The following is a 13,114-nucleotide window of genomic DNA, read 5'->3' as shown; positions in this document are numbered from 1 at the left end:
TGTTTTGTGACATCCTGTTTGTGAGCTGTTGTTTGAACCAGAGTTTTTATGTAATCCCACAGAATAAGGAACCTGCCCTGTGTCAGGGTTTTTGGAAACTGCTAATGGGTTGCTGTTCAGGTGAAGGTTCAGGGCTTGGGGTGTGCTGAGCCCTGCTCAGGCAGCCTGTCCACACTAACCAAAATGCATCCCAGAACTTCTCAGGGTCATGAGGGTGCTGCCAGTTAATTTGCAGAAATTTTATTTTGCTGATTGCATATAAATAGAGTCATGAATAATGCCCTGGGTGGGCAGCAGGATGCAGTTGTCAGGTAATGGTGATGTCCTGCTTTATTTGGAGCTCAGTCTGTAGCAGCCTGACTGAAACAGCTGCTGAACAAGGTGTGGGAAATGGAGAAGAAAGGTCAGGGTCTCATTATTCAAGAGAACACTCTTCCAGAACGCTCTTCCCACCCTCTCCTCCTTTACTTTTGAGGACTCAAAAACCCATACATGCAGAGACCCAGAAGAATCATCCAGGTGGTGGCTGCTAGGATCTGCCTTGTAGAGCACGAGGATGTGGGCTCAGATTCTGGTTTTGTGAGATAAGGAGAATAAGAATGACAGAAGGAGCTCAAGTGTGACCCCGTGCATGTTCCTGGTAGTTTACAATGGAGCTTAGTGGGTAGGAGAGTGTATTTACAGAATAGCTGTCAAAATCCCTGAGTGTAAGCAAGCTGTAAATAAGTCTATAAAGTGTAATCGTTACTGGAGACTTTAAATCTGCAATGAGTGGAGGACTTGCTTCGAGTTCATTCTTGTGTCTGCTTCCTTGCATGAGAAGTAAACGGAAGGATAAATCAGAGAGCTGAATTTGTACATATATAGTCACATTGGAAGATATAAAGGCACATTGGAAGAGAATTGTGTAGTTTCATTTGTGTTTTCTGGAGCTAATGACTGACTCAGCTCTGCAGTGGAAGAACATCACACCACACTCATCGTGTCCAGGAGAGGGCAGAGGTAAAGCTGGGATCAATCAGTTGCAATCAGATTCTAGAAGGACAATGAGGAGCCCAAGATCAAGTCAGAGTAGGGCAGGCATTCAGGAAGCTGTGAGGTAAAAGGGTTTCTTGCAGTAGACAGCGAGCAGGAACATTCAGGAGAACTGGTAAGGGAATAATCACATTTTGTTAAGAGTGCAGTCAGGATTTTCGGTCCCACTTCCACCCTGAATACATTTACTGTCCTTAACATTTCATCTCCAGTACTGTGAAATACCCAAGACATAACTGAGATGTTTCTAAAACTTTGTGGTTTTTATGTGCATATTGCTATGGTTATGTTTAAAGGGTTCATGAATAGATACTGTTCTGTTTTTTTAATCCAGTCTATATGGTTGGTAATCTAAATTTCAGAATTGTGAAAGAGATGGGTGCTTTCTTCTGAAATCCTCTTCTGTTTCTTTGATAAAGCACAGCAAAATTGTGCTGTTTGCTGTTAATTTAAAAATTTAGATGTGCTTTGATGAAATAGACAAATAAAGCAAAGAAAGCCTCTCCAGCATCCAGCCACTTCAGAACTGATGGACACACTCCTGATGTTCCTCTTTCCCAGCTGAGGGATTCTACCATTGAGAGAGGAAAGAAAGCACTGAGTCAAAAATAGAGGGATGTTGAAGAATCATTATATCTTTCCTAATAAATATTGATTAATCTGTCATTGCAGTTTAATATATCTTTTAGTAAAAAGGAAAATTGTTTTAAAGGTAGAAGAGGTAAATCCTTATGAATATTTCATATATTTATTAATGAATTAATTTTGAGGTAGTAGGTAGTGAATGAAATGTTTAAACCCCCCCAGTAATGGTGGCATTTTACTTTTAATGTGAAAAACCTTTACTAGAGGCACATATTTTTAGATTCAATTACCTTGGAAAGTTGGCAGTTCAGCTAGTGAGCGAGTTTTGGGAAGGTTCTCCCACTTCAGTGAGCAAATCGGGGGAGAGTGAGGGAGTTTGATTCATGACTTGACTTTGGGGTCAAATCCAGTAGGCTTATTTCTTTAGTTAAATCATTCACTTTCCCAGGTTAATTTTAACATTCTGGGTAGGCTGTTCAGGTTGAGGTTGAAACTGTTCTTTTTATAATTGGTTTCTGCAGGATCTTGCTACTTTGAACTGTCTTGTATTACACAAAAATGTCAGACCTTCCTACTCTGCCTAAAAGTGTTCCCTGCTGCAGTCCCTTGTGTCTAACTTTGTATTTTCTTTTTAAAAAGCACAAATCTGGCTTATATGGCCATCTTATGTAGAGGATATTTTATAGGTGTTTATTTGATAGAAACTTCTGTTCATTTCTGTGGTATTATTGAAATAGAACTCCTTTGGTAAAACTGAAATTTGAAGGAGAACTTAATATTGTTTCTCATTTAAATTGTGTATGAATAAATTATTACAAATTGACAGATATGGCTTGTAGTGATTCTTTTCTTGAGTGAAAAACCAATTTCTATTTCCTTCTTAATTTAGGAACTTAAAATTATTAGGAGAGAAGAAGAGAAACTAGATGCAGCCCCAACACAAGCAAAATGAACTATGAATTGAAAATTTAATCGCTGTTTTTGTTTCCAGGGCTGTGTTGCTTTGCCCTAAATGCAGATGAACCAGCTTTTACTTGGGATTTATTAGTAACAGAGGTACTGCAGGTGGTTGTGTGGAAAAGCAAAGTTCTCCCTTGTCCCTGCTGAGGGACCTAAACACCGACTGCTGCTGATGCCTTGTTGGAACTACCTAAAACCAGACAAAATTAAGAGAATACAAAGCTGTTGTATTTATTGGAGGACCTTCAGGTGCATTTCAGGCACATGAAGCCTCTCCAGGGACACACCCAAACATGGAGAATGGGTCATGGGTGTTCACACTTTTATAAGTTTGATCCATGCACTTCTGAGAGCTTGAGCCTTTTTCACAGGGCTCACCCAGAGGATTCACTTGCTACCAGGCTTTTATTATTCCATTAAATATTGTGCAATATTTTCTGCTTTAATTTGTTTTGAAATAATTCAGCCATACTTTATAATGCCTTATGGAACTCATCGATATTGCCTGTGTATCTGTCTAATGAGAGCTCAGTAAATTAGCATATTCATTAAACAAACAAATTATTGTTCTGTTAGTAATTGGTGACTGCCTGTTTTTCAAGAGATGAGTGATGTCAGCTGGCATCAATTGGTTTAGTGTGCTTTGTTACCTACAGGTAGGTAATCTGTGGTTGATAATCCTTGCTTTATTAGGTTTTATTAAAATAATCAGTGCTGCCTGGTGATAGGAGAAAAGTAGTTGCTCTTAAATAAACAGGATGAGATCCCTAAATATACCTTGTTTAGCTTTTCAGTTAAAATAGATTCCTTCTCTCAAATTGACATGTTACTAGTTTAACAAAGCTCCTCTTTGTTTCTTTCATGTTTGTCACCATCTTTTTTTTTTTTCCTGCTGTGATGCACTCTGATTCCTCTCTCTGGTTTGCAGCAGCTGCTCTTACAAACAATCTTGCAATGTGTTGCAAGAGAAATTGGCTTGTCCTTGAACTGTGGGAAAGTATTCTGGACAAGATTTAACTAAGCACTTGTTTTGATTGCATCGACTAGAACTAAATGGTGACACAAACACCTAATACTGTAATAAAAAAACCTCTGTGATTGTTTCCAACTAGATTTTTGAAGTTCTTCTGGAGTGTTGCTGTTCTGGACAGTGAATTGCGTGAATGGGAGTAATTGCTTTGGAAGAAATGCTCTTGAGCAGGTAGTCTCAGCAGTCTCATTTTCAGGAATGAGAGCTTCTGAGCAGGGGTGGTGGCTTGTTTCACTCCTCTGAAGTAGTTCAACTTGGAATACTTAAAATTTGTGCTTTCCAAGCTCTTGGCCACCCTCTCAACTGTTTGAGTCCAATTTTTTTAACAATTTAACAATAGCAATACTAATAATTATAGTAACTATGAGCTCCTTTAAGCAAGCCCCCATTTATTTTTTTTCTGTATTTTGAGTGTATAAAGTGAACCATTTAGTTATTTAACACAGGCATGTTGTTTCAAAAAGTAATAGATGTTAGAAATAGTAGCAATTATCCACCAGAACAGGCAGTCCAGATTTACTGAACAAAGAGGTAGAGCCATACTTCATGTGTGTTTTTGATTTTATTTGAAGTTAGGTTTCATAAACCTTTGTTGCATGGACAGATCTCCCTTGTTCTGAAAACTGAGTATATGGTTTATTGGTGTAAAACAGTAAATTACCCTGCAGTTTATTGATCAAAATGCCTTAGCCTTTGGAAAACTGGGAAATGTGATAGGTTTTTTTTTTTCTGTGTATTTTACTGTTCAGGATATTTTGTGTGCTATATTTTCAGGGATGAATATGGAGTTTAAAGGCCTATAGCTGTTAACTAGATTTTGTGTGTGGGTTTTAATCAGATAAGATGAATTCCCATTTGTAGGAATAAGTAATGGAATGTTAAAAGGTCTTGAGCTGTACCTGTAGGTTTAAAACCAAATGCTCTTGTTTAAGGCCTGGTCTGCTTATGGTGCTTTAATACAGACTAAAAAATGAACAATTCCTGACTGCTGTGAACAAAAGTATGGAAACTGATTTTGTCAGGGAAATATTCAATACTTCTTCCTAAACTAGCTCACAGAATCAGTTTTATCCCTCATAAATATATCACAGAGGTCTAGACTGAGGCTTTGGTCATAAAGCTCAGTGCTGGATGAGGCTGCTGGAGCTGCTGGTGCCATATGGCATCCCAGCCAGAGCAGGCATTTTGGGATGGGCATGGAACACTGTTTCCTCTGTGGCTTTCAAACAGCACGACCTGGATGCTAGCTCCTGCTTTGGAAGATGAAAATTGCTGGTTTGTGGCAGCCAACAGGGCATGAGTTGGGAAGGACATTTTCTGTCCCGTTTTCTGTAATTTTGCAGCATTGGCCATCTCTGGAGAGAAGGGATATGTGGTGTGGCTCATGGGACACCTTAAAACCCATCAGCCTTACCTCTTTCCAGTTTATTTTCTTCTTCAAAGACTTGCTTTCCGTACAGAGCATATTTTTGCATTTTATGACTATATTTATGATAAACTCCTGTTTTGTGTGGTGCCATTTTGCTAAATTTTTGTTTCTTGTCGGGTTAACTTACTCATTTTGTGGGCCCTGGCAGCAAACTAAAATAAGTGCTTTAGTTTGTTTTCAGTGGCCTGTGTGGTATATTTTAAATACATGACCTAATAAAATGTGTCTATACCTGCAGTGGTTTATATGAGGGTATTCAGTTTAGTTTATTTCTGATGGTTTCTTTTTGAGAGAAACTTCTACATCTTTGTCAATTACAGAGACTGTATGTCAATAAATATAATAAAGGTTTATGCCTCACATTGATGAATGGTCTGCTCTTTCGTTACTGTCATCTTTGTGTATCTGCTTTTCTTCATATGTGCTTGGAATTGTATTACAGGGCAGAGTGCACAAATTGAATAAACTGGAATGCTGTAGAATGTGTTGGCTAAGCAAATAGATTTTTTTTGGTGACAGGCATTTATTTTTGATCACATACACTAAATACATCTCCTTTTAATTTCAGCTACAGAATACATCTCACCTCCTCAAAAACACCACAGTTTTTCTTCCCAATTGACTTATTTCCAATATAACCATTACAATAAAGTCCAAGTTTATAAAACCTGATACTTTGTATATTTGACATATAATTTGCATTCATGCAGAGCTAATTTGTGTTGCTAGAGCTGTTTCATACTGGCACAGGATCAATGAGCACAGTTACAGCTACTTGGCTTCTGTGGAGCAGCAGAGGGAGAAGAAAGAAGTGGGCATTTATTTGACCAGCTTTACTGCCAGGTGCTTTTAAAAGTCCATCTTTGTTTTGTGATACTAATACTGGCTTCCATTAATGCTGTAAATGAAAAGGGAATGTTGGATGTTGGAGTGTGTCTTCCTTTTAACAGTCATGCAATAAAATGCATTAAGCTATGCTAATGAAAACAGTAGAGCTGCTCAAATTATATAGGTGTGTCAAGGGATGTTCAATTATCCTAGAAATTTGCTTAGTGGTGGTTTTGTTTTCTTTAATAGTGTTGATTAACACTGGATTCTCTTCCCCAAGCTAGAATCATTTGGCATTTTACAAAAGTAGAGTCTTGCCAACAGAAAACAAGTATTTATATGTAGGGCTTTTTTTAGGGAAATGATATACACATCTGGGCTTGATAAGGTGAAATACTTGGTTGTGGATGGTTAGCCAAGGTAGTTCTACATGGAATTAGGCGTGAAATAGCACTAAATTTTTAAAAATTTGATTTTTTAAGACCAAGAGGCCTCAGTTGTAATAGAGAGTAGAATTTGAATCTTGAGTTGTTTGTCAGACTTGACCTTTCACTTATTCCTTTTGACAGCTTCTTCATATTCTTGTTAAAGACTTAAGAGATTCTTTCTATTCTGTTTATTCCATTTTAAAAAGTTAGCCTTGGATGTTTTACCAGGGAGGCCAAAGAATGAGGAAACCTTATCCTGAGCATATAGGTTCAGGTAAGAAATTATCAGTGCCACAATCTGATGAAGTTTGGGGTTACTGATGCTGCTCCTGTTTGGTGCTTATTTGGAACATTTATTTTCGAGCAGAGTTTTGCTGAAGTAGTTAACATGCAACTTGCAAACCTCTTGATGAACGTGTTTAGACAGTTTCTTCTGGTTTTATGTGTGTGTGTGTGTTTTCTTTTTCCAAAAGCAAGCACTCAAAAGATACCTCCTGGGTCATCTGAAAGATGTTTTACATCAGAGTAGTTAATGCTGCATATATAACAACGATGTCTCCGTTGCAGTGTTTTCTAAAACTGTTTTGGGGTTTTTGGAGGGGAGTTTGGTGTTTTGGTTTTGGTTTTTTGGTTGGTTTGTTGTTTTTGGTTTTTATTTGGTTTTTTTTTGGGGGGGGGTTTGTTTATATTGAAGCAAATTTCTGCTAGAAGATGTACTTTTAGTTCTGCTTTAACTAAGTTGCTAGTTTTTTAGCCCTTGTTATTTAAATAATGCAAATTTTTTCTTGTCATGTGACAGCTAAAGAGTTGTCAAATGGAATAGCAGAAGAATAATGCAAGTCCAAATGCATTATTTGTGCAGAGCCTTTAGTATTTTATAAAAAACCTCACCAAACAAAAAGGTGGTAAATAAGAGATTATGCAGGTTATATGAGGAATCAATTTTTTTTTCCTAGCAGTAGTTAATAAACCAGAGATACAGTTTTGCAACACCTGACCTTGTTAAGATGATCAAAAATAAATATTTGATTTCTTGATGTGTGTGCCACTCATTTGGTCATGCTGTGGGACCAAATATGGTCTCTGCTAATGTAAGGAAGGAACTTTGGACAGAAAGCTTGTTCAGAACAAAAGACACAATTCCCACTAACAGTGATTTTCTAAATCCTCCTCACTCTATATATTTTTGGTCCACATTAGTGTGATTCTGAACGGTAACAAAAATCTTGGAGATTGGAGAAGGGAAGGGAGATTAGAGGGGAAACCCAACCAATGCTTTGTGCTTTTGGAAAATGCCAAATAATTCTAGCCAGCAGGAGAAAGTCTGGTTTGAAAGTTGTGCTTGAATAAATAATTCTGCCTTCATCTCACTTCATGTTACTGCTCAGTTGAGGCTTTTTGTTCCACTTACTTGAGTTTTGGGATTTTTGATGTTGTTGTCAGGCTCTCAGCAAATGTTATCTGTTGTAAAAGAGCCTTATTTAAGTGTACTAATCTCTTTGATAAGCACTTCCATTAGAAATTTAATCTTAAGAAATATCTTATTAGGATTAATTTAATTCTTCTTTAAAGCTTTGTTATTTTGAATAACAACATTTTATTTTCTATGTGCTGCTACTAATGTTTTCTTAGTTTCACAGATTTTTTCTTAAACCTTATTTATGGTTTGAAAATAAACAACACCTTTTGATTTACCAGGCAGATCTGAATCTCAAATAAGATCCACTCTGCATCTTCAATGTGTACATCAATACACAACAAAAAGTTCCCATATGAAAGGATAACAGAAAAATGCCACAGTGGAAAATTTTGTGGTTCTTTGTCTGTTATCTTATGAAGATGAAAGATGAGATGTCACACAGGGAGTCAGGGTTTACTAAAATCCACACACAATTTCCAGTCTCTTCTTCACAGGCTGGTGGGACAGGATCTACTCCTGGTACTCCAGCCCATCCTTGCAATAAAGAGAGAGATGAAACACAGATACAGCTTGAACTTGTGGAACATACTGGGTGTCAGCTGGGACAGAGCTTCATGGAAAGATCTGAGACATCTCTGGTGTTTGCTAATATGTTTTCTGACCAATGTGTGGAGAGATAAAAATATTCAAGGAGGGAAATGCTGGGAATGGAAGGTGATGAGGATAATTAACAGAAATTACTAAAAGCTAGACTCTGCTTTCCTGTGCTGTAGGTTCTCCTTCAGATGCTCCCCCTGTTCCCTTTCTCACATTGAGATTATTTTTCTGATGCTGATTTACCATCTAATTCCTTAGTTTGTCTTTGTTGAGAGCTGGAACTGAACTGACAAATCTAACAATGCTGTTTGGTGCTGCTGCAGGCAATGGAACAGCTCTAAAACAGGAAAATGGGTAAAACAAAAATGTTATGGCAGAGTTGTGTTCTGTGCCAGATTAAAGTTTCCTTCCAACAACTTTCAGGGGGAAGGGTTGGATTAAGGCTGCCTGTAGAAGACTCTATGGCAAATAGCTTTCTCTCAAAACCTTGTAGGTTTTCCCTAGAGTTTTGAGTCTATACCTTTGTGCTTTAGCATCTTACTGTCAGTCTCACATGTGGATTTAATCTGTAGAATGCATAAAAGTTTATGATGCCCAAGAATTTAAGCCATTTGAAGCCCATCTGAGATTTTTGAGAATGCTTGGTATAACTGTATTTGGAGGGTAGGGATTAAAGATTCTTCTATAAATTCAGATACAGATTTATTGCAACGAAAATGTCTTGGATTGGAAATTGGTTCAAAGCAGAATCTGTTTATTCATGTTTCTGAGATTTCATGGTCACTTTTTTTTTGGTCTTCATCCCAAAATGCATGTCCACAGCTGTTTTGATTTTTCAACATAGTCTTGAAAGAGCAATCACCTTTACAGATTCAAAGCTTGTGCTTTATTTCATCTCTTGTAACTGCTTTAGTTTTCCTGCTGTCCTCATGACATATGGTGGGTATCCTGCAAGTGCTTTAAAGCAAGTTTTTCATGTTCCTTGCTCTTCAGAGCTTCTGGTACAGACTTCAGTTACTTATTAATTTTATCAAGCAGTTCATTCACAACCAAGAGTTTGTCTTTTGTGCAAAGACTTGATTGAAAGTCTTCAGCTGGCACTCAGTAAGATGGTCTCTCTTAGAATTATGTAATATAGCAGGGGGTAAATGTGTGCTCAGTAGCCTGGAGTTTGTAGGCTTTGCTCTTCTGTGCCAGCAGTTGTTGAGCAGACCTCATCACCCTTAGGACTGCTTTGACCCTTTTCAAATGAATTATTCTTTTTTTTTCCTTTCTGTGTTCCTTAGACTGGTCTGGTTCATAATTTAGGAAAGAATTATCATAATGTGTTTATATTAATTGTCCAATTTTTATAAGAGAAGATGTGTCCCTGTGCTTATGTATGTCTGCACTTTATGCATATGTAATAAGATTTTTAGCATCTCATCAGTGGAGTATCTCTGTGGGACATTTTGAGTTATATTTTGAGTTGTAAAGCTGTTGGATCCCAAAAGCACCTCTGAGGTGCTGAGAGGGTGCTTGGGAGCAGAGGTCACTGCAGTTCCCATCAAGCAACAGCCACAAAAAACTTCCCCAGAAAGAAACTTTTAAAAATATTTTCCTTCTTATTTATTTGATTTAGATCAGCTTAGTAATACCTATAAGTGAAATGGATTTATTTTGCTAAGTTATAATATGGAATAAAAGCTGTTTTGAAGACTTGATGTTAAATTATAAAGTCAGTGACCAAAATTTTATTAGCAGTATTACTGACCTGTAGAAATTTTTAGATAAACCAAAAGGGTCCCTCCTGGCCCCTAGTGTTAATCCCTTTGTGGAAATGATCCTGAAGTGATAATTGTTAGAGCCTAGCAGAGAATTTATAATAGGAAAACAAATTAAATGTCAACAATTATGAAAGGGACTTTAAATTTTCACCCTACATTTGAAGTATTGCATAACTGTACTAACATATCATCCATGAATAGCATGGAGGAATAGAAATCATATGAGGTGTCTGTATGATGTGTAGAATTGGAGATAGCCATAGAGCAAACTGGCAATGCCATTTTGTTCCTCTAAAACACGTTAATCAGGTTATGCATAAAAGGATTTAAAATGTCATCCTGAGCTATTTGTAACTGTTTAAGTTCAGTGGGAGCCACTTCTGCAGAAAACATGCAGTTATATACTGTAGAAGATGGGTTTGTGTTTTCTTTATGCATCAATCTTTTGTGCTGTGTTTCAAAGAGAATAGAACAGATGGGACTTTGCTTTTGAGACAACTCAGTATTGTGAGAGAGTGTGTTATTGAAAGACTTTAGCATAGAGGGGTTTTGTTTTCAGTATAAAGTTGCATTAGGGTGATAATTTTTTTATCATGCTGTTAGGGATGAAAGTATAGTAAATAATCTTCTTTGTCCAACATTTCTAAATATGTAGCACTGGCTTACATGCTGTGTTCCTTACTTCAGGAGAAACCAAGAACTGTTTGTGGCTGGCTGCCAGGGGGACAGCACTTTGTCTCTCCATGTGGGAAAAGCATCTTTGGCTGGCACAAAATGGAATTATACCATTGCCAGGAGCCAGCTCCACCTTTGCCATTATAGCATTGCCAGGAGTCGGCTCCAGCTCCTTAATTATTGCTTTTGTGTGAATCAATTTATCCGGTGTGGAGAATATGTCCTTTCTTAAAACTATTCAGTAAAGATGCTCTGACTTCTGTAGTGTCTCAAGGTTTCCTGCCAGGACAAAGAAATGTGGTGTCTTTGTGTGTATAAGATCTTTGTACCCATAGGGTGTAGATGTGTTTATATTCCCACAGGGCATCTAAGCTGGCATGTTGGGAATGAGGAGGGAATTATTCTCATTATTCTAATTATTATAACCAGCTGTTGTTGGCCTGGCATGGCTGATGTGGCTGTGCTGGTGTCCTGCTGCTTAGAAGCACAATGAACAAACCAGAGATAGCAGACCACTGAAAATACATGTATTAGTGTATAGTTTCTTACAGAATAATGCTAATTCCATGTCACTTGTTTTCTCAGTTATGCTTCAACATAGAATCAGTTGAAATAATTTTATGGGGAGAGATTAGATTAAATGTTGTATAATAAGGATATTTAACATGAAACTGAATTTGTTTTAATATAAGAGTCTGTTACTACTTTTATAGCAGAAAAAAACATTGAGACATAAATAGACTTTGGAGTTCAAGCCAAATTTGCCTTGATATTAAATGCAAGACATCTTGTCTGGCCAAGTGAGCCTTGTGTAGCTTTTAAAAAAATATCTGTAGCTTTCAGAGTACTTGGGATGCACAAATGTTAAGAAAAAGCACTTAGGTAAATCAATAAGTATTTTACCTTTTCTCTGGGTGTTGTTTAACTGCTGGTTTGAGATCACCATAAGGTGGAAGAGCTCAGTGGGCTGTCTCATGAACTCTTCTTAATGAGCATTATGTTATTTTCCCCTCTTGTTCTTTCTAGGCTGTTCAATTAACCCCCAGACGATGGCTCAACCTGCAGGAGTACCAAAGCAAAAAAATAATGGCAGACCATGGGGTTACAGTTCAGAGATTCTTTGTAGCTGATTCTGCAAATGATGCCCTGGAGGCTGCTCAGAGACTGAGTAAGTGGACTGATAATGGGAGAACTCTGCTTCACTGGGTAGCAATCTGGGAAATAAATTGTTTTCTAATAAGTTTAAACAGTCTTTGAATTCATTCTTACTGAAAAACTTTGATATTTCATCCAGACCATAAATATGTGCTCAATTCTATATATGAACAAGTTTATAGTGGCAATACTTAGAACTTTATTTCTCAAATGTTTTGCATGCAGCATGTAACGTGGATTCTTTAATTAACATTATAATAATTCAGAAGGTCATGAATAGTTGTGGAGGAATTTTTTTTTGTATGCCTGATATAACTTAAGGATCTGAAATAAATGAACTTGTGTAAAAACCTGTTTTCAAACAAAAATTCGCTCTGTTAAAAACCAAGGAAGGAGAAGGTTGTGGCCTCTCCATTTTAAAAGATACTTAGGTGTTTGTTAATGTGTGTGTCCAAATGAAGAAATAGAAAAGGTGAGTTGAATTACCCTCACAAAAGGACGTGACAGTGGCTCCAAGAGAAGACCCTGCCTCTGGGGCTTTATTTTGTTTCTCTGACAACATCCTCATCGTGATGTGCTGAACAAAAGATGGTAATGTGGGTCAGAAATGGATTTATATAATAGCTTTTCTCTCAAAAAGAAGGTGTTAAAGTACTATGTCAATCTGTTCTAACTGAAATAATTTTTCTACTTTTTAAAGTTGCAGTTTTCCTCTTTTCATTCAGCTTTTGTTAATATATCAAATATCAAAATGTCAGAGGCCAGACATTATTGTAGTCTAATTGTGTAGTAACAGAAAGGTTTTTTTGGTTTATGCTTTATATAATGCACAGGCCACTTAGTTAAATGCATTTCAATTTTGCACACTGGAAGGTAAATTAACACAACTTACTCATATCCAAGATCTCATCAGAGCTCAAGTAGCTGAGTAGCATTAGCATAATGGCTTGTTCAATCTCTAGAACTTCATTAAGGTGATACACTTTTTAGTGATCAAAACCTTCTTATGACAATCAGTATATTTGAAAATATATCTGAAACAAAAAATTAAATGCAAGTGTTATGGGCATTTAGCAGTACAAAATGGCTAAGTTGGACATAAAGCAAAGCACATGAAATGGGAGTGTTTCCTCATGTCTGGATATCTGAGAAAATCAAGGAATGCTAACTGAAGCTGTGGCAGGTTTATTGCCAGTCTTACAGCAC

General features: G+C 37.1%; 1 protein-coding gene across 2 annotated transcripts in view; it reads left to right on the top strand.

Annotated features, from left to right (window-relative positions):
- The window catches only part of SUCLG2 (succinate-CoA ligase GDP-forming subunit beta), a 104,495-nt gene that overhangs the window by 8,432 nt on the left and 82,949 nt on the right, over window positions 1–13,114 (top strand). For both annotated transcript variants that reach the window (XM_064432987.1, XM_064432986.1), the window contains exon 2: window positions 11,780–11,921. In XM_064432987.1, coding sequence (XP_064289057.1) covers window positions 11,780–11,921 — 142 coding nt within the window. The remainder of the gene's footprint in view (window positions 1–11,779; window positions 11,922–13,114) is intronic.

This window comes from Passer domesticus, chromosome 9 (genome assembly GCF_036417665.1).
Source record: "Passer domesticus isolate bPasDom1 chromosome 9, bPasDom1.hap1, whole genome shotgun sequence".
Taxonomy (NCBI): Eukaryota; Metazoa; Chordata; class Aves; order Passeriformes; family Passeridae; genus Passer; species Passer domesticus.
The sequence above is the reverse complement of the archived record's forward strand: the minus strand, read 5'-3'. Positions and strand labels throughout refer to the sequence as shown.